This window comes from Echinops telfairi, unplaced genomic scaffold (genome assembly GCF_000313985.2).
Source record: "Echinops telfairi isolate 266 unplaced genomic scaffold, ASM31398v2 ScPeMD7_7407;HRSCAF=8445, whole genome shotgun sequence".
NCBI lineage: Eukaryota > Metazoa > Chordata > Mammalia > Afrosoricida > Tenrecidae > Echinops > Echinops telfairi.
In genome coordinates, this window is record NW_022111307.1 from 7,315,384 (window position 1) to 7,341,001 (window position 25,618).

General features: G+C 42.8%; 1 protein-coding gene across 4 annotated transcripts in view; it reads right to left on the reverse strand.

Moving 5' to 3' along the window:
* The window catches only part of VPS8 (VPS8 subunit of CORVET complex), a 285,882-nt gene that overhangs the window by 99,554 nt on the left and 160,710 nt on the right, over positions 1 to 25,618 (reverse strand). For all 4 annotated transcript variants that reach the window (XM_045296423.1, XM_045296425.1, XM_045296426.1 and 1 more), the window contains 7 exons: positions 23,436 to 23,555; positions 21,575 to 21,631; positions 16,739 to 16,821; positions 15,836 to 15,920; positions 13,778 to 13,876; positions 6,636 to 6,725; positions 3,238 to 3,284 (listed from right to left, as the gene is read on the reverse strand). In XM_045296423.1, the coding sequence (XP_045152358.1) occupies positions 3,238 to 3,284; positions 6,636 to 6,725; positions 13,778 to 13,876; positions 15,836 to 15,920; positions 16,739 to 16,821; positions 21,575 to 21,631; positions 23,436 to 23,555 (581 nt within the window). The remainder of the gene's footprint in view (positions 1 to 3,237; positions 3,285 to 6,635; positions 6,726 to 13,777; positions 13,877 to 15,835; positions 15,921 to 16,738; positions 16,822 to 21,574; positions 21,632 to 23,435; positions 23,556 to 25,618) is intronic.

Sequence of the window (25,618 nt, forward strand, 5' to 3'; positions counted from 1 at the left end):
AGGCTTTCTACTACTAAAAAGATTTACAGTCTTGGAAACTCACAGGGGCTGTCCTATGCATTGCTATGAGTTGGACTGACTCAATGGCAGTGGAAGTGATGCCACACGGAGCTGACTGATAATGGTCTCTAAAATAAATGAAAATGATGTTTTTAAGGCGAACCAGACACATATATAAACCATAGATTTATGAAGGGATTTGGGACTTTTCACTTAATTCTAGTCCCAATCTGAGAACAGTTCTTTTGACATGGCCCTGCTTAAGGCTCATCATCATAAAGAGATCACTGAAGATATGGGTGCTATAGCAAAGTGTGGTGAAGAAACTACATGGTGCCCACTAGAAGGAATGGCATCTGGAGTCTTAAAGGCTTGTCTTCACACAAGCAGACATCTAAAGGAGTCAACTAAGTCCACATGGAAGAAGCACACCAGCCTGTGTGATGCAAGGATTATAAATAATAAAATCCACATCTGAATGAGGGAAATGGTATCAGAGCTTAAACTGTTAAAACCTCGTTTGCAGAAGACCATGGGTGACAGTGGAAGCCCAAAATCAGTTTTCAGGAACCCCACATGGACTAAGCCTCTGGTGAATCCCCCCTGATCATAGTTGAGTGATATGAATAGCCTTGTTATCAGACAGAGAGCAATGTAAAGTCGATTATGGCAGGCATAAACATCTTATCATTTGATCTCCCTTTCAATCCATCATAAAGTTGTTTCAGTTTTAAAAAAGGGAAGGGGAATGCGCATGCATTGAACCTCTGGAGAACACCCCTGACTAAAGACCATGATATGAGTAGTCTTGCTGTCACGCAGAATGTACTGTTGTCAAGTGGATTACTGCAGATGCAGTTTCGCTAAAATCTAGTATCATTTAATCTCCCCTTTGACCTATTTTAAATTTGCTCTGATTTTTAATATTTTCAGCTTTTTGATTAAGGTTTTATCCTTTTTGTTCTTGCTAGTTTTATTTCTTTAAAAATTATTTTTCAGTTTATGAAATTCAGGATAGGCAAATCTATAAAGACAGTCACTGGATTAATGGCTCCTTGAGGACATGGTAGGGGAGGTTGGGGGGATACAGGGAACTACTAACGATGAGTATAAGAATGAATAAAATGTATTAAAACCGTGGGGATGATTGTACAACTCTTCTTGATGTGACTCAACTACTGAATTGTACGATATGTGAATTATATGCCAATGAAACTTAAAAAAGGAAGAGACTATTGTAAAATTGATTGTGGTGATGACTGCACAACTCTTTATTTAAACTGTTGATTCATATGGTGTGTGAATTATATGCCAATAAAACTGCTAAAAAAAATATCAGCCTTTGAGCTTTAAAAAAATCTCTTACCTCCATGTAACGAATGAACCGTATGTGGGTGGGCGGCATCCTGGCAGGGAACGACTGACTGCATCCTCTGCTCCATGACCAGAGCTGCTAAACTACAGTCCTTTACCTGTGGTACGCCTGACCCAACTGACAATGTCTTTGGCTGCTGTGTGAGCCCCATGCAGCAGGAATGCATTTTTATATGCTCTGTGAATATATTATATGGATGCATTTTACATGTTCTAATTTTTTTGTTTAATTTCAAATTAGGCTATCTCAACACAGAGTGTCAATTTCTTAAAATACTGCAAAATTATTCAGGGAAACATTGATAGATTCAACTTACAGCCAGGGTATACTAATTTTAAAATCTATGTTTTATTCCTTGGCAATGCTACTCATGTTCTTAGCAAAGTTCACTTTTAATTTCATCTTGATTAAAGGCTAAGAAATAAAATGTGATATATCATGTATTATTTTCTACAGAAAACCACACTACATAAGAAATACTATGCATTTCAAAGGCCTCCAGAAAATTGCTAACCTAGGCTCAATCATCATGCCCAAGACAATTGCACTGAGGAGAATATTGTAACTAGGTATTTCTCCCTCATGCAGCCACAGCACACAAAGGACCCACATCTGGAGGTAAAGCTCCTGTGGGAATTCGAGGCCAACAGGGGCACAAGCCAGGGCTGGGCTGGGGGCTTTCTGCAGTAGCTGCCTCAAACTGGAGAACTGGAGGGGATGCAAATCCTTCCTCCCCCAGCTGTTGGCCTAAATTCAGACAAGTGATTTGCTTCTGGAGGATTAACCTCCCCTCCTCTTGAAACTAATCTTCCCAAGTACAGAGGCCACACCAATGTCTTTGTAGGACAATTAATCCTTCTGATCAAATTACTTATATAATAAAGATCGAGAAAACTGGAAAAGGGAAATACATACAAGAATTCAACTAGATGGCTTATTCCTTTAAAAATACTGTTGACAAAGAAAGTAAAAAGCTACCCTCTCAAAAGTGGCTCAATGCCTAGATATAATGTTAAATCAAATAAGCAGAGATTATACAAAGAGGCGTGAAAAGATTCATGGCAAAATGAAATTTAAAAATAGTGGGACTTTTCCACTATCTTTTAAAAAATACTTTTTATTGTGAATTGGAATAAGGTTAGGTCCTTAGGCGAGAAGAGAAATGGGGCAAGGAAGGAGTCAGGGGAACAGGACATGGGAAGGGGCAGCTGATGAGTGGATTGAACTGCTGGATGCAGAGTTGGTGGTCTGAAATGTAAACCTCTTCACCTAATTCACAGTAAAATTTTTCATTAAAAAAGAATCAGTCATTGAACATCTGAGCACAGTTCTATTATTTGATTTCAACATCAATCTGAGTAAGTTTTATTTGTCAAGTGCCCTAGTAGCAGTTAAAAAAAAAATTCTAAAAAACCTTCCTTCCCATACTTCCAGGAAAAGAAATTTAAAAACGAAATACTTCTACTAAGAACTAAGGTAATGAATTTAGAGGCAGGCTGGGTACTGGTGTTTAGTTTGAAAAGTGAAACTATCGATGTACAGCATGGAATAACAATAGGTGGAAGTGATGGAGGGGAGAAAGCGGAAAGCTAGGTGACCAGCAAGTTCTTCCTGGAGCATCTCCTTGTGGTACATTTCCTACTGTGTTTACACTCATGAGACCTTACCATGCATGCTCATGCTCAAGTGTAAAGTACTGTCTCTAGGTGTAACCCATTCTTTTATTTGGGGATACTCCACGTAACTGCCACTCCCAAGAATGTTAACAATTAAGTGCTGGCAGCACTACTTGGCTACTGTGGGTCATTTTCCTAACCTCAACTGATCTGTGTATTATGAAAAACTGAAGTTTATTTACATACCTTGGGTCGAGAAGGCTCCTCAAAAACTTGAAAAGCAAAAGCTGGTTCTGAATAGAAAACAATAAAAACACATTTAAACGCGAGCACAGTTCTTCACACTGTGCATGGTCAAGAACCGCCACCCGTTTCAAGTGCCCATGTCGATGACCCAACCCAGGTTCATCGGGAGGTCCTTGCCATTCTTCTTGGCATCTCTAATCATAGACCCCCATTCAGTTTTGTATGCAGTGGGTATATACACACACTCACTTCCACACACTCTTTCCCACACACCTCTCTCAAGGAAAATTCTGAGCTGTCCCAGCACGAGGACCTTCAAAAGGAAGCGGGGCTCTGAGTTGGTCAGCTAGAATAAATGCTGGCTGCACGGAGGGGTGTCGTACTACCTCACAGCATCCTCCTTGTAAAATGGCTTACGGTGCGATCCTTAATCTAGGAAGGTGGGAGTTTGAGCCCCAAACTAACCAAAAAGTGCTCATTAACTCCACAATATAATCCAACCAAAGATAAGAAGGCAAGAAACTGCAGCAGGTTTGCAGGTAATGCCAAAGACGTGGGTTCTTTTTCTGACTTCAGGAGTCCTGTTGGTGCTCCCAGGTTGCAAGGTCCCTGATTCAAACCCACCAGTCACTCTGAGGGAGAGAGATGAGTCTGTCAGCTCCCAGCAAGATTGACAGCCTCTGAAAGCCGATACAGGGTCGATATTAGCAGGGACTGGTGGCAGTGGATGTGGTTTTGGTTTCTGACTTAGACACGTGACTCTGTGGCAGGCACTTACCCTCTTAGCAATTGAATTTCCTTATGGGAAAAGGAAAACAATAGGCTAGTAATGAATTCACTGAATAGGATTAAATGAAATAAAGCTAAGAATACTTAGAATATCAGTATAAGTAATGTTTCCAAGTCTTTATAAACTTAAACAAAAATGACTAATGGTCATGTTTATCTTATTTGGGTTTTGATTTATTTTGTATGTGTACATATTCAAATTTTAACTATGAAAAGCAGGGGACTCTCAACACTGAAAAGGATAAATAACTTTTAGAATTGGAGCTTCAAAATATATTTATATTTGACATTTTATCTCCCCCCGGCCTACAGCTTTGTTTTACTTTATACAATCTTCCCACTGTTGGAGATCCCATAAGTTAGCTTATTTCTCACTTCTAGAATTCTGAAGACAATTGGTCAGAAGCATGTTTCTGCTCTAAAAGTAAAAATACTTTATAAGGCCCAGGCAAATTTCCTGCAGAAATCAATAGGACTTTGCAATAAAATACTTCACTAATAGCCACCTGCTTCTATTCACTACACTTCAGCCTTCACATATTTGTCTGATGATTGATACTATACTCATTTTCTGGGCCTCTAAGCCTGTTAATGTCTTAGTGACAAAATGAAAAAGAAAATTCTCCAATTCACAATTTTACATTTTAAACAACAACAACAACATGGGCAAGAAGACTCGCTAAAACTGCCAACTTCTTAAGCATCGAGAGGCTCAGTGGTTCTAGAGTTGTTTTAGCACAGAGGACGCCCTGAGTGCTCCTCACTAGGATGAATCCTGGGCAGGACCTTACCACCATTCAAGTCACAGCACGCCAACACTGTCTTTTGGCTTATCTGCTTTTGTCCTTCAGGGCAAGGAACACAGAGTTTTTGTACCCGCACTCAGCAGTTGGTTAATTTGGCCAAAGCAGTATTTATAGTACGAATGGAAGACTCAAGCTCTTGAGTAAACGGCCTCACCATGCCGGATGACCAAGGTCGGAGTCTGGGAGTCAGTTTTCACTCCTTTCATCACACTCAACAACAAGCCTCCCCATGTCAGTCCACCATGACTTAGCCCTGGGTCCTTACCACCCGTCACCCCGAACTCTCAACTTCTGAATGGTCTCTCTCCTTATTCTCCTTACTGGTCTCTTCTCTGCACTGCAACCCAGAAATAATTTTCTATAAAAGGACTCTAATAATGCCATTCTTCTTCTTACACAAACTTAATTCTCCAGTAAGAACTTAGAACCACACGAGAGGGCTTCAGAAAGTTCATGGAAAAATGCAATTAAAAGATGAAGGATATTTTCCATCAACTTTCCAAAGCCCTTCTGTACAGTCGGGCCAGCATTCTCTCCTGCTGATCCCACAGCACGCACCGTCACTTATTTCTGGTCCAGCTCTTACAAGATGGGGCAGCAGTCAGGTAGATGCTTCTCTGCACCACAGGGAAAATGAAAGGACAGACAGTGCTCTTCCTTTGTGCCCTAGGGTCGAGTACACCGTGGTACAGGGTGGGACCATAGCAAGTATTTAAGTGAACGAATGGCATCCACATGATATAAGTTGCCTCCCACACAGTGTTCTGGTTTCCTTCCTACATACGGATTCCCTCCCAGTTTTGCTGATACTTGAAAATGATGCTTCACTTCCCTGGTACCATCCTATTGCCTACCAGGCTCTCTTGTGCCTGGAACACCAGTGAGCAGAACACTTCTACAGTGCTGATATAGTACACCTACTCCTCGCTGATCGACATGATTAGGTTACAGAAACCTGGCCATTATGCTAAAACTGGCATTAAGAGAAAATGGAAGATGAGCACATCAGATCACAAAATGGAGGATGACTACATCATTACATAACTGCCAAATGACATCATGGCATACCTGCTAAATCAGTAAGAATCACAGCCCAGTCAAACAGACACATAATCTTAAATGTCACAGCCAATGTCACTATTGCTCATTACTGCTGGATATCTGCCATTAGTGCACAAAACAGCCAAACCGTAGATTTTTTACTATTACTGTAAATATGAAATGTCATATAACAAGCTAGTCGATAAGGAGTAGCTTTAGTGATAAGTGGAATATTGGGGCCATTCAAATTTCAAACTGAGCTTCTTTATAATCAACATTAATATAGCTAAGTTCTAGGTACGATTTGCATTAAAAAGTCTAAATAATCAGAACAGCCCCTGTCTGTTGGCTCAGACCTCACGGCAGCAGTGAGGCTGGCACAGGACTGGCTTCATTCTGGTGGGACATAGGGTTGTTGGGCGGCAACAATAATAAAAGGGTGCAGATTTGGACAACGATGCACCTCCACAGGAACCGAGGAGTACTTCCTATCGGGAAGAACATGGCTGAAAAAGGTGATCTTCCGTGGCCTGAAGTACAGATCATAGTGCCAAAAATGTTTGATTGAGGTTAGTATCCGTTATCGACGAAGGTGAACTCCCTCGTTTCTAGACTCAGAGTAACACACACACACAGTACAAGTGGTTACTCAATGTCAGCTGACATACACTCACAGAAACTACCACCATCACAGGCTCTCTGAGAGTCAGTCCTTGTTTCTCCACGAGATGATGTTTTTCCTCCTATATTTTGATGAGTTACCTGCAGTTTTTTAATGACTGCTTCAATCTGTCCGGAAAAGTGGGTGGCGACCAGCTCTGCAGCTTTGCAGGGCCTCAGGGACACGAGTTCCTAGAGTGGAAGAAAGAGACAAGGTCATGTCTAAGGTCGAGTTAAATGGAACATCCCAATCATGGGGTGAGGGTGACGAGCTGCCGTGACACTGACACACGGCGCTTCAGGAGACCAGGGCACAGGGCTCGTTTCAGAGGGCACAGGAGCACAACTGGAAATGCGCCACATAAAACAGACTAGGATGGAAGCGGGGGAGGGAATTCAGGACTCTTAGAAAATGAAAGCACTGCAGCTCTGGACGCAGGCCATGATCTCTGCAGGATGAACAGAAGGAACGAAAGCTCCCCAAATTCCCTGTCAGTGAATTTCACCCTTGAGCTTAAAGTAATAACTTGAAGAAATGAAAACAGGAGTGTAATTGTAATTTCTCTGGCTACAAATCCTGAAACTTTACTGCTAGTACCTAGTAAGTTTAGACACTGGAACTGTCCCAAGAAATCAACTGGCGGTCATTAATCTCAAATGGAACTAAAATGTTGATGGCTATCATCCGTGTTAATCAGACCTATTTCTGCCAAAGGTAAAACTTTCCATCTCCCTCCCCTTGTTATGCAGTCCTTGCTGCTCTGGACTACCCTTTTCTTCCTGCCATGTGGGCCCCAGCACCTCCGGTTCCACCTCTTCACCCGCCCCTTGCTGTGGGCACACTGTGAGCAGAGACAAGCATGCGCCACACGCTGAAAGGGAAGGATCACACATACAATACACAGAGCATGTTGTCAAACAAAAAGTAGGCACGTTATGACTGCAATAATCATTATATTGTCAAAAATTGCTGTTTGATAATAATAGTTATAGATTAATTTACTGACATGAGCAAGTGTAATTTATACTACGTTTGTACAATTTCATAAAAGAGAGAAGGCACAACTAATATCACAAATGGAGAAGGGGCTATTTCTACAGATCTGCAGATATTAAAAAGAGCAGATGCTATAATGAATGAATATATGGAAAAATTTACTTGAGACAAAATTGATAAATTCCTAAAATTTAAGAAAAAAGCTCAGAAAGAAATAAAAAAACAAAGTTAATCTTTAACCATTTAAGAAATTGAATGACTCATCAAAAATCATTCCACATAGAACTCCAGCCCCACACAGTTTCACTACAGAGTTCAACTGAAAGTTCAGTAAGAAAAAGACAAATAATCCCATTAGAAATCTGCAGAGGAACACCCAGGAACACTCAGTTCATGAAAGAAGGCATCGAGGAGGCCAAGAAATGGATGAAGAGTTGATGGCAATCATTCGCCGTTAGAGAGATGCAATTCAAACAAAGAGACACCATCTCCCCCAACATTAATAGCATAGTTCAAAAATAAAAAACCAGAAAACACCACTGCTGGCAAGGGTGTGGAGAGACCGAAGCTCACACCCAGGTGGTGGGACTGTAGAATGGTGCAACACCCTGGGAAACAGTAGGGAGCATCCTCAAAATGCTGGAAACACAAATACCATACGACCTACAGAAGCAAGAGCCATGACACGAGTAGATAGATGCACATCCATGTTCACCGCAGCACCATGCAGCATCGCTGAAAGATGGACACAACCTTAATGCCCATCAAGTGAAGAATGGGTAAACTATGGTTCAGAAATACAACGGAATACTTAACAACTTTTAAGAATAATGATACATTGAAAAAACAAACAAAAACCCTTTTACTATGGATAAACCTGGCGGACATTTTGCTGAGTGAAATTGTCAATCACAAAAAGACACATATTTAGAAACACTAGTGTAAAAAGTTAAGAGAAGGTTTTCACATAAAAGAAGCCTTAATTGATGGTACTGGGGTTGGAGGGGAAGGGAGAGGAGTAACTGGCTGGAGGGTAGACATGCATTAACCTGGATGAATGGAAAAGAGGGAAGTTGGCACACAGAAAACATAACAATGCAGGCACAGAAAGACACTGGAAGGAGGGTAAAAGTTAAGGGCAACCGAGATAAATGCTGTTGCATATGCAATGCTGCAATAATGGTAATCTTCGAATAACACAGGTTTGAGAGGATGTTTGTATGCGGGTATTTACCTTTGCTACAAATACATCCATGAATGTGATGGAGCACACTGGGGGCAAATGATGAACACTCCTTAAACCTAGCCAAGCACCCTAAGGTGATAAGTTGCTAGTCCTGAAGGATTACAAGCGCAGTTTCAGTAAACAGCAGGGTCAACTGGCAATGACACAGGTCACCACAACTATGCTCTACATGCTACTTTAATGAGGTAACTGTGGGGTCTTCGTAACACATGAGCAGCTGTGGTAGTCATACAAAGTATAGGGGTGGAGTCTAGCCTGTCAATCAGGTCGCAGCCTGGTGGTGCCTCCTTGTGGGTGTGACTTTCTCATAAGAAGGGTCCTGGGAGCCTCCTCCTCTCTTTCTACCTTCACCTTCCTGTTGACAAGCCATGCTGAGACCTGTGCAAGCCCTGTGATGTGGCCACCGCCACTGGATACATGCAACCCTGCACCCACCGGCCAGTGCTCTTCCTGAATTTGCATCACTGCATGTGGCTGCGTGAGTCTGAAGAGGGACTTACGGACTGGTATCGGACTTACTGACTTGAGTTGGACTGGGCTGGGATGTTTTCTCGATGCATAATTCGTTCTTGATATAAAGCTCTTTTTGACACATATGTGAGCGTCACTGGATTGCTTCCTCAGTCAACCCAGACTAACACAGCAGCCATTTGGCTATTTAAGGTACAACGATTAGCTTCTCCCTGTCCAGAGGACAGAAGAGTAAAGAAAATGGAAGATACATGGAAACAATTAATCTAAGAGACTAAGGGACCACAAAAATATCAATCTTCATGACCCTGACACTAAATAATTCGATGATGCTCAGCAACCACCACCAACCACTCTGGAAGGGATCACACTATAGAGGGTCCTGGGAGAAAAGATGGAACAAATTACACACACACACATAATTACACACACACACACACACACACACGCACGCACGCACGCACACAGGCTTAGGGGTCAGCCAGAGACTGGCGAGACCCTCAAGACTGGCCATACGTCACCCTTTTTGGTCTCTCTCTATAAATGAATTTACTCCCTGGCTCCATTTTCAGGCAAACAACAGGCCTATCAGAGGAACAGTAACACTAGGGAGGAATGCACACAGCAGCATGGCCAACATTGGAGATCAAAGGGCAGCATTTCCCCAAGGACAAAGCTCAGAGGAGTTTGGAGGAGGAGGATGGAAACAGGAAGCACAGGGAGGGTGTGGGATGAGGGCCATTACACCGTGGGGATTGTAATCTACGTCACTGAACCAGTACACCTTGGCCCAATTCACAATTTAAAAAGAATTCCAATATTAAATAGCCTTTTCCAGAAAACAGTGAAAAAGGAGGCTCTTCAGTTCATTTTATAAGGCTAGCAAAATCTTGGGACCAAATCGCAAAAGGAAAATAAGAGAAAGGCAAATTATAGGTTCCTGAAGATTATTCGTGTGTTATTTAATCATGAACATTGATATAAACATCCTAAATAAAATTTAAGCAAACTAAATCCAGTAATAAATAAAAGGGTCATAAATCAAGATTCAGTTGGGCAGCTCTGCAACATTCAACAAGAACCTCAATCAATAAAATGTATCGCAGATACTGCTTTAGTAACCCATACAGTTCCTATGAGTGGGAATTAACTTGACAGTAGTGAGTTTCTTGAGCTTGTGTCGGTGCCAGGCAGGAGGCTCAAACCCACGAGCTGTGGGAGAAAGATGAGGCTGGTTACACCTACGAAGATTCCGTTCCTGGAAATCCTTAGAGAGGGTCACTATGAGCCAGAATTGACTTGAGGACAGCAGAATTGGTTTTGAGTTTGGTGACACCTGCATGAGTCCTGGAGTTGAGGTTGATGGGAGCACAATGGATTGGGCTTGATACGTATTTGTAACAAAAACTATGTTTCCATGCACGTGGGCAATATAAAGAAACACAGGCCTAACTCTTTCATCAGCATCTCAAAGAGGTCTAGAACCCAGAAAACGCTGAGCAACACCAATCTACACATTGTCATGATTCCAATCCCACCCCCCCCCATAGATTGAATCTTGATTTCATTAACATTACTGACACAGAAGTCTTTCCATAAAAAGTCTCCATATTTGTAATAGTGGCCGTAAGAGACAGTAAAAGGGTCAAGGTGTAAGAATGTGCAGATGTGGGGAAAACACTCATCATGCATATTTAATGCAGGTTCGCCAGCCTGCGATTTCGGCCGAGTCATGTGTTCGCTCGTGGATGAATGCATCAAGCTTCACATTATGCAGAGACACACAGCTTCGTTTCTGTGGTCTGGAGTCCATGTGTGTGCACCATTGCATAATGCAGATGAGGTGAAATGAAGAAGGAGCCGCGTGGTAACTATGGAGACTTAAAGAGGATGATGAAAGGGAAAAGAACACTAAATGATTAAAGGAAGAAAAGATAAAACTCAAAACAGAAGGTCTTGCTGGGGTCTTTCATGAAGATATATTCACGTTGTACTAGCAGGAATATGATAGCATTAAGTAATACCATGTTCTCAATGCCACAGATGAAAGTGTGGGAATTACTTCAGACTGTGCCACCTTTCACTCCAGATGTCCCACTTACGGGGCTGTCCGCCTATCTGCTCTCCCTACGCTTCACGGTCGTCAGCAACTCAAACAAAGCTGCAATGCTCTCTCAACTTTCAGAGCTCATCCTTGATCATTTTTCATACGCAGAGAATAAAACCACCTATAAACACTTGAGCAATCCTTTTTTCACTACATCTCTAAACCCATCACCAAATGTTGGCTCTTCTCTTGATCCTTGCTACGTGAGGAACGAAAGAAATGGCTATTTCCCAAACGAGGATAATTCTGTATCTTTTCTTACTACTTGTTGTCAGTCAGCAGGGACCCAATAAAACAGCACTGATTAAAAAAAACTGCCCACTCTTGGTTCTGAGGTAGCAGTGTGCTGTGGACAGGCTCTGTTGGTTCTGAGGAAGCAGTGTGCTGTGGACAGGCTCTGTTGGTTCTGAGGGAAGCAGTGTGCTGTGGAGCTCAGACAGGCTCTGTTGGTTCTGAGGGAGTAGTGTGCTGTGGACCTCAGACAGACTCTGTTGGTTCTGAGGGAGCAGTGTGCTGTGGACCTCAGACAGGCTCTGTTGGTTCTGAGGGAGCAGTGTGCTGTGGACCTCAGACAGACTCTGTTGGTTCTGAGGGAGCAGTGTGCTGTGGAGCTCAGACAGGCGCTGTTGGTTCTGAGGTAGCAGTGTGCTGTGGAGCTCAGACAGACTCTGTTGGTTCTGAGGGAGCAGTGTGCTGTGGACCTCAGACAGGCTGTGCTGGTTCTGAGGGAGCAGTGTGCTGTGGAGCTCAGGCACTCAAATGACAGGGTCCTTGAGCCTCGTTCAGAACAGTCTGAGCACATGCTCATCACACGTGTGTTTGTCTCTTCCTTCAGGTCTATGCAATCGTGCCGTAAAAAGAGCTTTAATACTAAAGCCAACTTGAATCCTTTGTAAAAGGAATTTTGGTGAGTCGGTTGACCATAGCTAAGCTATAATCACTGTTCTGTGTCAGAAGGGAGGGAAACAGAACAGAGAGAACAACCCATCACAGTAGTTTCTAAAATTCCCTGAGTGACTGGAGGGAATGGCTTCCGTATTCTAGTAGGCAAAGACCAGAGCCTTCTAAGAGCTTTGTAAAAACCTACTAACATTCCAGTTTGTCACTCACTGATGGAATATAAGCAGTTAAATATAATAAATTACATATGTTTTATGAATATGGGATAGAATAAATGATACAAAAATGACAAATAAATCAATAATGACATCTGCCATTGGTGAGTTAACACAGTGAATTTGGGAGATATCGGTTCAAATGAGGAAGTCTAACATTTTTTTTCTTGAACATTCAAAAACAGAAAAAAACAGATTTACTGGTCAGATGGAGACTGGTGGAATCCCTGAGACGGTGGCCTTAGGTTCCCTTCAAGTCTGAAATTGCCAGGGATCAACTTTCGGTCAAACAAAAGACTCTCACAGACGCTAACTTTCGGTCAAACAAAAGACTCTCACAGACACTAACAGAAGTAGTAGTAGCAAGTGGCAAGGACTCCTCACTACAGTACAGCATGCCAGACCCAAAGGTTAGCGTGTGGCCAAAAACAATCAGAAGGCAGGACGGGGCAGGAACGAAGGACGGGAACCAGAAATCCACAGAGGAAGCGGGAAGAATGCTACACATTGAGGAGATGGTAAACAATGCCATGAAACAAAGTATGTATAAATAAGTGAACAGGATACTAATTTTCTCTGTAAACTTTTCCTCAAATGATAATAACCAGAAAATTATGGAGTCTTCCCAAGATGTCAAGAAGGGATATGACAGGGAGATATGACATAGCATGTCTGAGAACAAAGCTAATGCAAATTAAAAACAATTTTATGTTTATACTTTGTGTTAATCTGGGTTGACTAGAGAAACAAATCCAGGGAGACTCATACATGTATAGGAAAGAGCTTTATAAAGAGTAGTTGAATATTGAGAAAACATCCCAGCCCAGTCCAGATCAAGTCCATAAATCCAGTATAAGCCCATATGTCCAATACTAGTCCATAAATTCCTCTTTAGACTCATGCAACCATGCAATAATGCCAAATGCAGGAAGATCACAGGCCAGTGGGTGGAAAGTCTTGTGCATCCAGCGGCAGTGGTAGCATCTCAGTGCTGGCAGGGGTCTCCACGTGGCTCCTCCAGCTCCAGGGCTCTGGCTGCATCAGCATAGCTCCATCAGGCTCGTCGTCAGTAATGTCTCGCAGGGAGTGAGTGTGTGTCCCGCCTCCAGTGAGCTATATATCTCCTTCACGCCTCCAAGTGAGGTCATCAAGCTGAAACCCGACTGACCGGCTAGACTCCACCCCTCCACTCTCAAGTCTCAAAATGACAACCGATTATGCAACTACCACACACTTTCACTGAATTGAGACTACTCAATTAACTAATTGTTTATACCCCCCAAATTTTTTTAATTGGTGAATCCATACCTCAATATGATCCATTGCTTTCTGCCACACAGAATGCTTTTCCTCTGCACTGTGTCCAGGAATGGATAGGATATTGTGAATATAATTAAAGACTTCTTCCTGAAGAACACAAGACAAATATACTTTTATCCATTCATTCACTCAAGCAATATGTGGTCACCTTCTACTATTTGTAACAGCCTTGGTAAACATCTAGAATATGGACATGGAAACCATGTGGGGGTAGTTAGCAGATGGGTACTGACACTAAAACGTAACCACTTACAATTTAGAGTACAGTTATAAGAGTTACACACTTGCTCCAATTAATTTCGGTGTCAATTACTGACCTCTAATGATTTGATGAAATTAGATTAGTTTTTGTCTTTGGTGGCTGTTGCCCACATTGCCAATTTCACCTCGAGTCCTCCTTGGACTTGTCTATCAGGCTCTTCGCTTCAGCTACGAGCTCTCTACTTGGTTCCGTGAAGGTGTGAACAAATGTCCCACCTGAAGGCCACTGACTGTTCCTAATCCTGGAACGCTTTTCTTTCACTCTTTGCTTGGGTGACTACTTCTCAAATTACAAAACTTGGTTTCTGTCACTCTCGTTGAGGTTACCTCCCTGGTCAGTCTGTGTAAGTCAGTTTCCCACTCTCGTATGAAGTTGCACTGTTTTATTTTTCCTAGAACTTAGTACAACTTGTAGTTATTAATGTGGTTTTTCGTTTGTTTGTTAACTGTCAGACTCCACGCAAAATATAGCTTCAAGACTGCAGGTACTACATGTCTTTGACATTTGTTATCCAGGTACACAATAAAAGTTATTACTTAGTTAAAAGGAAATAGAGGAAAGAGCTAGGAGGTAAAGGGCATTTATAGAGGTCTAAATACAGGCACGTACATACGTAACTATATTTATACATGAGGATGTGGAAATAGATCTATGTGCATATATTTATAGGTTTAGTATTAAGGTAGCAGATGGACATTGGGCCTCCACTCAAGTACTCCCTTAATGGAAGAATACTTGGTTCTATTAAACTGGCATTCCATGATGTTCACCTTCCCGACACAATCGTTGAAGACAAAGCAGATGCATAAGCAAATGTGGTGAAGAAAGCTGATGGTGCCCGACTATCAAAAGATATAGTGTCTGGGGTCTTAGAGGCTTGAAGGTAAACAAGCGGTCATCTAGCTCAGAAGTAACAAAGCCCACATGGAAGAAGCACATCAGCCTGTGCAATCACGAGGTGTCGAAGGGATCAGGCATCATCAGAACAAAACATTCATATCATTGTGACTGAGGGGGAGTGTGGAGTAGAGACCCAAAGCCTATCTACAGGCAATTGGACATCCCCTTACAGAAGGGTCTTGGGGAGGAGACGAGCCAGTCAGGGAGCATTGTAGCAACGATGAAACATACAACTTTCCTCTAGTTCTTAAATGCTTTCTCCCTCCCCACTATCATGATCCCAATTCTACCTTACAAATCTAGCTAGACCAGAGGATGTATACTGGCACAGATAGGAACTGGAAATACAGGGAATCCGGGGCAATGATCCCTTCAGGACCAGTGGTGAGAGTGATAATGCCGGGAGGTTGGAGGGAGGGTAGGGTGGAAAGGGGGAACACATTACAAGGATCTACATATAACCTCTTCCCTGGAGGAAGGACAACAGAAAAGTGGGTGAAAGGAGACATCAGACAGTGTAAGATATGACAAAATAATAATTTATAAATTATCAAGGGTTCATGAGGGAGGGCTGAGTGGGGAGGGAGGGGAAAAAATGAGGAGCTGAAGTGGAGAACAAATGTTTTGAGAATGATGAGGGCAATGAATGTACAAATGTGCTTTACACAATTGATGTATGTATGGATTGTGATAAGAGTTGTATGAACTAATAAAATGATTTTTTAAAAAGTTATTCCTTAGTAACGTATTTAAGTGAAGAAAACTTTGTACCAGTAAAGCCTGTCTAAATATATCTATTGAATAGTTATAACTACTGAACAGTTTTTCACTCAATAAAGAAATGATTAAGTAACAAAAGAGAATCAATCAGTCTCTCAACTCACCTCCCTCAGAGGGTCACGTAAGTAGCAATCAATAATCTTGTCATACTGGTGGTCTCGCTCATACATAAACTCACAAATTTGGTAGCTAGAATGTACAAGAGAAATGTCATTGTACTAGACAGGTGGGTGGGTATTAGCTCATTGCTTTGAGACCCTTTCTCCAGCATATACGTTAGTATCATGGATAATGAATATAGTATATGTGATTTCTGCTGTTCAATGAAGGCTGCAGAATGTCACAGGTGTTGTATACTTCCCATTTCTCTAACCATAGGTTTAAGATGCGGCTGCATACTATGTTTATAGGAAATATCAAACCCTGGTACAAGGCAACACCCAGTCACACAAAATATAGTTAATAGGCTAAACATCCATTACTGTCTCATAAAAATTTTACATGAAGAGTCTTTCATTGTTCAGCATTAAATACTCATATGTCAAAGAAAACAATGTCAACAAAACTAGATAATACCAGTGAAATCAGCATCTCACATCCTATTTGTTGTTAACTTTGCATTGTTAATAAATATATAACTGCTAAAAATATAGAAAGTATCATGGACATTCTAAATAAGATACACAGAAGGACTTCAAAAACTTCATGGAAAAAATCCATTATCTTTCAATTCCATTCTATAAACTAATAAAACACAAGATTTCACTTTTATACTAAAACAAGTATAGAAAACACTTCACATTTATGCATCATAAATTTCTGCAAATTTTACGAATTTCTAGATTTCAATAGAAAGGCAAAAACATTTACACTTAGGTTTTGCTCCTATTTTCATAATTTTCAATTATTAAAAAGGCAGCCATGCATTCACAAGCTGGGTTTCAAGTCAGAGAAATATAATTTGATCGTTTTATGGGAAACTAACATATGGCTTCAAAGCAACTTACAACTCCGCTTTTTCTGCCATGCGGATCAGTCGACTCTCTTCAAACTGAACTGTGCCTCCAGCGTGCAGCAGTTCTAAAAGCACCTGCACATTTCAAAACACACCATTAGCACACTCTGGACTGTTACTTACTGCCTCTTTAAGGACCCTTGCCGGCAAGCAGACTCTAACTTTTATTTTTGAATCAACTTAATTGATACTTGGCTTCGTTTCAGGTACATCAAGGGTCAGATAAGCATTATAATGTTGATTGCACTATATGTTAGTCTTATGAAAAGAAGCACAATTTCTTTTTCACAAATGAAAGGAATACCACAATGATTATAAAAATCAAAAGTCCTATTAGAATTTTTAATTAATCCTACACTAAGCCCAAGGGAGCACTGGGCGCACAAAGGGTTAATTGTTAGGTTGGAGAGAGGTCAGTGGTTTGAGTCCACTAGCTCTTGGTGGGGAGGTATGTACCCTCAGTCTGATCCCATAAAGACTAACAGCCTCAGAAACCCTGAGGAGCAATTTTACTTTTCCTACAGGGTCCTTGAGTTGACATCAACCTGATTGCAGTGACTAAAAATGCCCTACTGTAGGCTTTCTTTCAAGAAGCGAGTTTTTCTCTGGTGGTTTTATGTTTTACAGTTCTTTGAAGTCTACTGTCAACTTGCGACTGTTCCTATGTGGGGGACCAGCCTCCACCACCAATAGGGTCCTAAAGAGCTGTTGTGTCATTAAAAGGAAAGAAACAAAAGACAATGACAGAACAGGCAAGGGCTCACCTCTTCCATGGAGAGCGCGCGAATGCACTCTTCACGGGCGTATAAAATCTTGGGGCGTGCAGACCACACATACACATACCTGTGCCAGAGGCCTACAGGTCATAGGAAAGGGGGGTACTAGGGGCATCAATGTGGCAGGAAGGCACACATTTAACAGGATGGGCAGGTCCTAGAGTGAAGATGGTGGCTTAACGTTGGTCGTCCCCGAGCTGGCTTGACCTTAGGTGTCCCTGAGCTCTTCTCCAGGGGAACAATCTGTGATCAGTATCAGAAGGGAGCGGGCTGTACTTCGTGTCCCGTCTTAGGGTATGGCAGACAAAAGGGTCAGACTGCTCTCTATGGCAGATAACCTTCAAGTATATGGTAAGTGACCATGTGCTTGTAAAAGCATCTTAAAAATTGGTATTACTTCAGGGGGACACGTGGGGAATAACTTTTCATTAGAAGAATGTGACTAGGATTCAGCTCCAGCTCACAAACCTGAAGGCCTCCCTCCACTAGAGCCTCATCCTCTCAGACACCTTAAATATATGCGTAGAGAATTTGTCCACATACACTCTCTTCCAGGTTCTCAGTTTCCCACATTTCTAACTAAACATTTGAGGCTCGTGTTTGTTTGTTTTTGTTTTTATCATTCTAAGTAGCTGAATAAAAACACAACTAAGATGTTGAACTTGACTCATCAATATCTTAAAATACACGTCAAATAAAAACAAACAACAGTCACTGTCCCATCAATAGAGCAATATCAGGAAGCTCTCTCCTGTGTTTAAATGAAATTCAGGACACAGAGAAATATGTCCCTTATCAGAATTCCAGAAATCCATGGAACCAAGTACAATATTTTTTTTAAAGCAAAACAAACAAAAAACGTATCCAAATTTTATGTATTTGGGAACCCCAATATAATCCAATTTGAGTGCTATATAGTGTGCTAACAGAATAAATATCAAAGCGGTCACATCTTCCGGAAGCTTCCATCTGGAATGACATACGGAAACACCAGTGCTGAAGCCAGTCTTTCCAACTCACTGGAACTATTATACTTTTAGGAATTTTGCCAATTGGTTGTTTTGGATCGAATTGTGTCTCTCCAAAGAGCTGACTTCCGAATCTGTGAATATGACCCTGCTTGAGAACCTGGCCTTCTGGTTTTACGTCCATGAGGGCGCACTTGAGTGAAGGATAGCTCATAAAGAGCAGAGCAGAGAAGAGTCACAAATGGGTGAGTTCCTTGTAGTCCATCTAAAAACCAAGACATGCCAACAAGTGCCCAGGGCTGCCAGAGGCCGCCCGAGTCCGGACGGCACTTTCCCTGGAGCTGATCCCTTGACTTGGACTTCTTGTTGAAGCCCTGCATTTGCACTTCCAGCCTCCAGAATCGTGATATAATAACTTGGTTCTTGAAAGTCATCCAATCGTGGTATTTTTGCTATAGCAGCACTTAGAAACTAAGATCCTGGTCATTAATGAAACACAACCAGGATTTAAAAATATCAATTTATAATTACATTAAAAATGAAGGTTATTTATGCTTAAAAAACCACTTCCTAGTTGTTTTATGACATTTTATTGGTATCTGTGCTCAAGGTTATTTATACTATCTGGATAGTGGAAATATCCTATAAGGGTGTGTAACCACAATTCCTTTCCCTGGCTATATGTTCAAGGATAACATGTTCCTGGGCTGAAGCTAGCTGTGCAAACTAGTAAATGCTATAAACTAGGGCTTCATGTATTGCTTTGCTGATTGCTAGCAAGCTGTGGCCCATAGTTTAATTTTATAATGCTTTAAAAGCAGAGTTTCCCAGAGTGGGCCATGCTGCCCACTGGGGCACTGGAACGATCTAGAGCAGTGTGGTAGTTACAGAATTTGTTGTCAATTTGAGAGGATTATGAGCGAAGGGGTGGAGTCTAGCCTGTCAACCATTGTACAACCAATGAAGCCTCTGCAAGGATATGGCCTTCCCCTGAGGATTCTGGGAATTCCTATATTTCCAACTTGGAGGTGGGAGACATTCTCACAACTCCCCCTGAGAGGTGCTCTACTGACAAGACACATGGCACTATGCTGATAGACCCCGTGCCCTGGGAACTGGAGAAGCCACGTGGAGACCCCTGCCAGTGCTGAGATGCTTATAACACCACTGGATCCACAAGACTTCCCACCCACTGGCCTGTGATCTTGCTGCATTCAGTGTCATTGCATGTGTTTCCTGAGTCTGAAGAGGACTTTATAGATTGGTCTCAGACAATTGGGCTAATATCAGACTGATGGACTTGATCTGGACTGGGCTGGAATGTTTTCTTAATGAATAATTACTCTTCATTTAAAGCTCCTTATACACATATGAGTGTGTCTATGGATTGGTTTCTCTAGTGTACCCAGACTAACACAGGCAGGGCTTCCCAAAGAGGATACTACACTTTGTCCTAGATTATGGGTAATAGTACAACGTTTTTTAAATGGCAAGGAGCTGCTGAGTAAGTTGTTTTTTTTTCTGAAAAGGGGGCTGTAGGTCAAATGAATTTGGGAACCTATGTTTTAAAGGGTTGTCAAGCAAACAAAAAAGATTAAGTCACAGAGACTATATGTGCTCCCCCCCCTACTCCCGCCCAACAACAATAAAACCACACTCACTGCTATCTTACTCCTAGGGAGCCCCCGGTGGGTTTCTGGGGCTGGGACTGTTTACAATAACAGAAAGCCCAATTTTTCTCCTTCAGAGCTGCTGACGGTTTAGAAACTGCCAACCACGCTGATTGCCACCGCTATATCACCACCAGGGCTCCTTAAAGTGGCCCACAAAGCCCAAATCATCATTAGCTAGCCCTTTAGAGTAAAGCCTGCCAATGCCTGGTTAGAAAAAGTGCTAATAAGGAAATCAAAGAAAAAGTGTGCATGTCTGTAGCTGTTACAATGTAAAATAACCACCACCCCACACCCTGAAAAATCCCTGAGGAAATTTTCTCCCGGTATTCCAAAATTGATTCAGCAAAGTAATCACGCCACTGCCAGATAAATGAAGCTCGGGCACATGTCTTTATTGTGTCAGGGCGCTCCAAGTTCTGTTAACGTCAACATACTCAGACTACTTTTCAAAGCATAACTTTTGCATTTATATTTGGGTTTTGCTTCTGCTTTAAGTGAGCTAGTTCTTATTTTATATAGCGGTGCCACATGAACCAAGATGCGGCACTACTGGTAACAGAGAGAGAGAATAACGGTAACGGACTCCCCTTATGCTTGGTTGTCAATAGCATTTAAAGAGATGAGCAAACATTTTAGCAGCTGCTTTCCCTCCTCATTCGGCAGCAGGCACTGGGCCGTAGCTGTGCCGAGAAAGAAAGGGGTCACTATGTTCTTTATTGGGGTCCCGACGGCCAGCTGTGTGTGATTACCATAAAAACTTAGCACAGCTCTCAGTGTCTAATTTCTGTAGTGCACTTACCAGACCAAGTCTGGCTGTCAATGTTAAACGGATGACTCTTTTCGTGCTCACAATGATAGTGGGTGAGCTTTAAAGGAAACCTCCTCCTAGAAGGGACACTCAGGAGTGGCCTGAGTGGAGAGAAGTGCAAGCAAACAGCTCTATCTCACAGTGGTCTCTGGAGGGGCAGATGGAGGCCAGTCTCCAGAAACGTTCAGCCCTCATTCAGCAGCGCGGCAGGGGACAATTTCCAAAAGTCGAATGCCTCAGAACCTAGGGATCCTGCAGCTTTCAGGTTCAGAGCCACCGCAGGCAGCCGCGGTCACCAGATTAAGGACCCCGGTAGAAGACAGGGTACAGTAAGTGCTAACTGTGGCTGCATAATGGAGAAGGCGGAAGCGGTCTCTTTGATGTCATGCTTCGTGCGAGATGGGCCCAGTGTGAGTGAGGACGGAGATGGCAATAAGCTCGGCAGACACGCACTAGCAATCATCCACTCTATTTTCTGGTTGCCACTATCTTTAGCCTCGTATCAGGGCCGGCAGAGGCCACTTCCCTCTGTGTCTTGGAAGAGTTCACTCTGTCTTACTCGTCATCTTGCTCATTCCTTAGCAAAAACGAGGGCCCCCATACCTGCTGTCTTTCAGAGTGCCGGGAGTCATCATCAGGACTGCAGAGGAATTCAAGGACCTGGACAAAGAGAGAGGGTTTTTAGTTGGACACCAACATGCATCCTGTAACACTGTCCTAACAATAGTACCTGCCCTTCTAATATCACCAATGCACACCCTCTGCCATAACCAACACCACAGGTGTGGGGTCTCTGTACGTGAAACAGCAGACAGGGGCACACAAACAGTTAACAATTTAATATAAACCTTACTTTTGGTTCTTTACTGTTAAAAAGCATGACTAGAAGGCAACGTCACTCATGTTCCTAAGTTTCTTGGCCCCATGGATCAAGAAAAAAAAAATTCAGATGACATCCTAGAGTCAGGTCACTTGAATTTGAACCCCAGCCTTATTAACGTTTAATAACAGCAGTTACTGCTAGCAGTAACACTAAGTATGGCCTTGACTGAGTCACTTAATCCCCCCAGGCTTTAGTTTCCTAAGCTGGAAAAAAATGGGGATAACAACACAATCTATTTCAGAACGAAGGAGGGAGGGCTGGGTTAATACAGAGCTCTGGAACGATTCCTGGGACTATGGAAAGTTCACCACTATTAGTCACTGCTTCTCCAGGTATGGAGCACTTGCTTTACCACCTACAGAAGACAGGAGGCACCGCCAGAGGCAGTCACCTGTAAGTCATTTCCAATCTTCCCAAAGCGCTCTCTCCTCCAGCTGCAGATCAGCAAGCCTTACTATCAGTAAGGTGGGGTGATTCTTAATTGGGAAAACTTTTGAGTAAAGAATTATTGGCAATTTAGTTGAGAATCTCTTTCAACTAATCCCACAAACTAGACTCCTATGATACCAGGTTACTGGGCAAAATCATACTGCCCAAGTTTTAGGGTACAAAAGAGCCCCCAGTCTCTGTAAGGTGTACATTTAGTAAGTCTTAAAAGACAAAAACACTTCATCCGAATAAGGAAGCCCATTAGCACAAGGCCAAAATGGTATCCCGAGATGCACAGCCAGGACGGTGGATAAATAAGCACAGAACAAAGGACACTGTCACAAACTCCTGATTGGTGGCAAATTTATACATCGCAGTTGCAGGTGGGACCACAGAAGCGGGACAGGGACATGCACCTCATTAAAGACAGAAGAGCTCACAGATTGGTCCAGGGCCTTCTGACCAAGGCAGTCAGACAGGGCCAATAGGGCATGACTCACAACTATGTGACTGTCCATCAAGGACACACCCAGGCAAGCCCCCCAGGGAGACGGCCCCTCCCTGGGCTGGCTGCAGGAGGGTAGGGGAAACCCACTTTCCCCTGCACACTGCTTGAGGGTAAGATTGTTCTCGTCCCTAATGAGTCCAAACCACAAACCCAAACTACTGCCATCGAGTCATTTCCAACTCAGTGACCCTGTAAGGGGGGTGGCGCTGCCCTTGGATTTCTCGGGCTGTCACTGTGTATGGAGAAGAACCCCAGTGAGCGGCTGTTCGTTTCAAACTGCTGCTCTGGCAGCCCAACTTGTCACCACTATGCCACCAGGGCTCCGCATCTCTCGTTCGTCATCCGAAGGAATCCGGTCTCGGAGCTTAATCCACGTGGGAGCTCTGCAAATGCATTTTGGGTTTTCACTGTTATGGTCATCCAGAGCCTTCTGCAAACAGGGTACCCAATTTAAGCTCCCAAACACCCAGAACACACTATAAAAACAACAATCCAGCTTAAATCCAAACTGAGACGGTAAACAGTCTTCTCCGAGATAAAACAATAAGCCTACCACTTTAAGAGACAACGTAATCAACCGATAGCTTGTATGAACAGTGAACAGAAGAAAAATCATTCTAGTTCTTCTTGTTAAAGACACTTACCTGATCAAAAAGGGTTCTGTTTACAAAAAGTGTGTTGTCAGGTTTCGCAAGCTGACGAGCAAGGAATGTAAAAAGACACCCTACTTGTGAGGGAGTGAAGTCTGAATTCTCCACCATAACCTGATTTCAGAAAGAGAAGGGAGAGACCATTTACTCAACACGCCATCTGGTCTGCCAAAAAGGGAGAACACGCACACACACAGCGAGAGGACGGGGAGCCTCCTTACTGAAGGCTCATGAAAAGACGCTTCTATGGACCGTGCACCAGTTGTGTGCAGTCCCACGTAGGAGAGGGGCACAGCGTGGCTACGTGCAGACTCTGAAAGGGAAAATCGCTGAACGATTTTGGAGATACTTCTCAGCACAACTTGGATGAGAACTGAATTGTTAGAGAGGCAGTGGCAGGGTTTCAAAGAAATATTAATTATGTTTCCTTCTGGAATTCTTAACAGAGCGTCCTTGACCCAGAATATGGAAACAACTCCACTCAAGCAGGCCTGTGGTTGCTTTGGCGGAGAGTAAAGGTCTCCCAGGAGGAAGGGAACTAGCACATACCCCACTGAGAGAATGGCCTCAGTCTTATCTACCATGCGGTCCTTGAGATGAGTTTTTCACCATCACACACAGCTACTGAATCATGGTCATGACTTTGCTTCTTTCCTGAGTACCTACTGTATATAAGACGCTGGTGCAGGTAGAACAGTGAGGTAGATACACAGGTATTAATAAAAGCATAATGTGCTTACTAAACTATAACTCACTGCCACTATGAGTTGATGCCAACTCACAGCAACCCTATAGTACAGGGCGGAACTATCCCTGTGAGTTTTCAAGACTGTAACTCTTTATGGGAGTAGAGAGCCCCATCTTTCTTCTGCAGAGCAGCTGGTGGGTTAGAACTGCTGACCCTGAGGATTGCAGCCCAATGTGTAACCGCCACACTCCAGGGCTTCATATGTGATCCACACTTAAATAAAGGCACGAATGGCTATGGAAGCATGATAGGGGTTAAGAATGAGAAGTGTAGCTTGTAAGGTGTGTGAAAAGAGAAGGAGATTCTGGCACAGGAAGGTGTGGACAAGGAAGAGGACCGCTTGGCTTGGGGGATGATGTGTTTCATTAGGAATCAGAAGCATGCCTGAGGAGTGAAAAGCTGGCTGAAAGGGAAGATTAAGGCCTCAAATGCCATCCGAGGGAATCCAGAATGTATTCCATAGAAACTGCGGGGCCTCTAATGGTGTTCAACCAGGAGCATGCTCATGATCAGTGTGGTGTGTTTAGGGAAATTATCCTATCAGCGGGGATCAGGCTGAAACAACAGAAAAAAAGCACTAGAAGGCAGGGAACAAAGAAGCAAATGACTGGAGGGGACCAAAGGAGGGAAAGAGGAGTTCTGAACTAGGAACGTGATCGTGGAAAATTCCAGGAACAAGTACAGCAGATACTGCGAGCAAGTGGGGGTTGGACAAGCACTCGTGTATGGAAATGGGGAGGGGGGAAGGAATAAATAAGACAGGCTTTCAGGCTGAGTGGCAGGTGGCTAACATGCCATTAACCAGAAGGCAGAAAAGAAGCGCAGGAGAAGGAGGCGCACGTGTTGTTTTCAACTAGCTCAGTTTATGGGGCAAAGCTGCCCGCAATCAGGACACTCTACCCTGTCTCATCCATTAAAAAGTCTTAGCTTCCTCGTTCCATCTTTCATTCAAAGGCATCATGTTAAGAGTTCTCCTCTTATAAAATATTCCCACTGGATTCGTTTCTCTAGTCAACCAGGCCTAACACACCGAAGAATCTCAGAGGTTCTGTTTACAAAAGTTTCGGTTACTCTTGTACAAAGTAACTCCATGTCTGTAGCTACTTAGCGCACATAATGTCCTAGGCTTGATGTCCTTGTGATGACCAGTGGTCACTGCCTGCACACTGCTGTCACTAGCTCCTTCAAATGTACCCTTTAACAGGTCAATGCATCTCTACCCCCAGAAATGAAAAAATGATCTCAAAAGTTCATTCCTCAATGACCCAGTGTAAATTCTATTAAAACAACGCACAATGGGGGTGGGGGTGGGGGTGGAGAGGAGCTGACATCAAGGGCTCAATAGAAAGTAAATGTCTAGAAAATAATGATGGCAACACATGTACAAATATGCTTGATACGATTGATGTATGGCTTGTTAAAAGAGCTG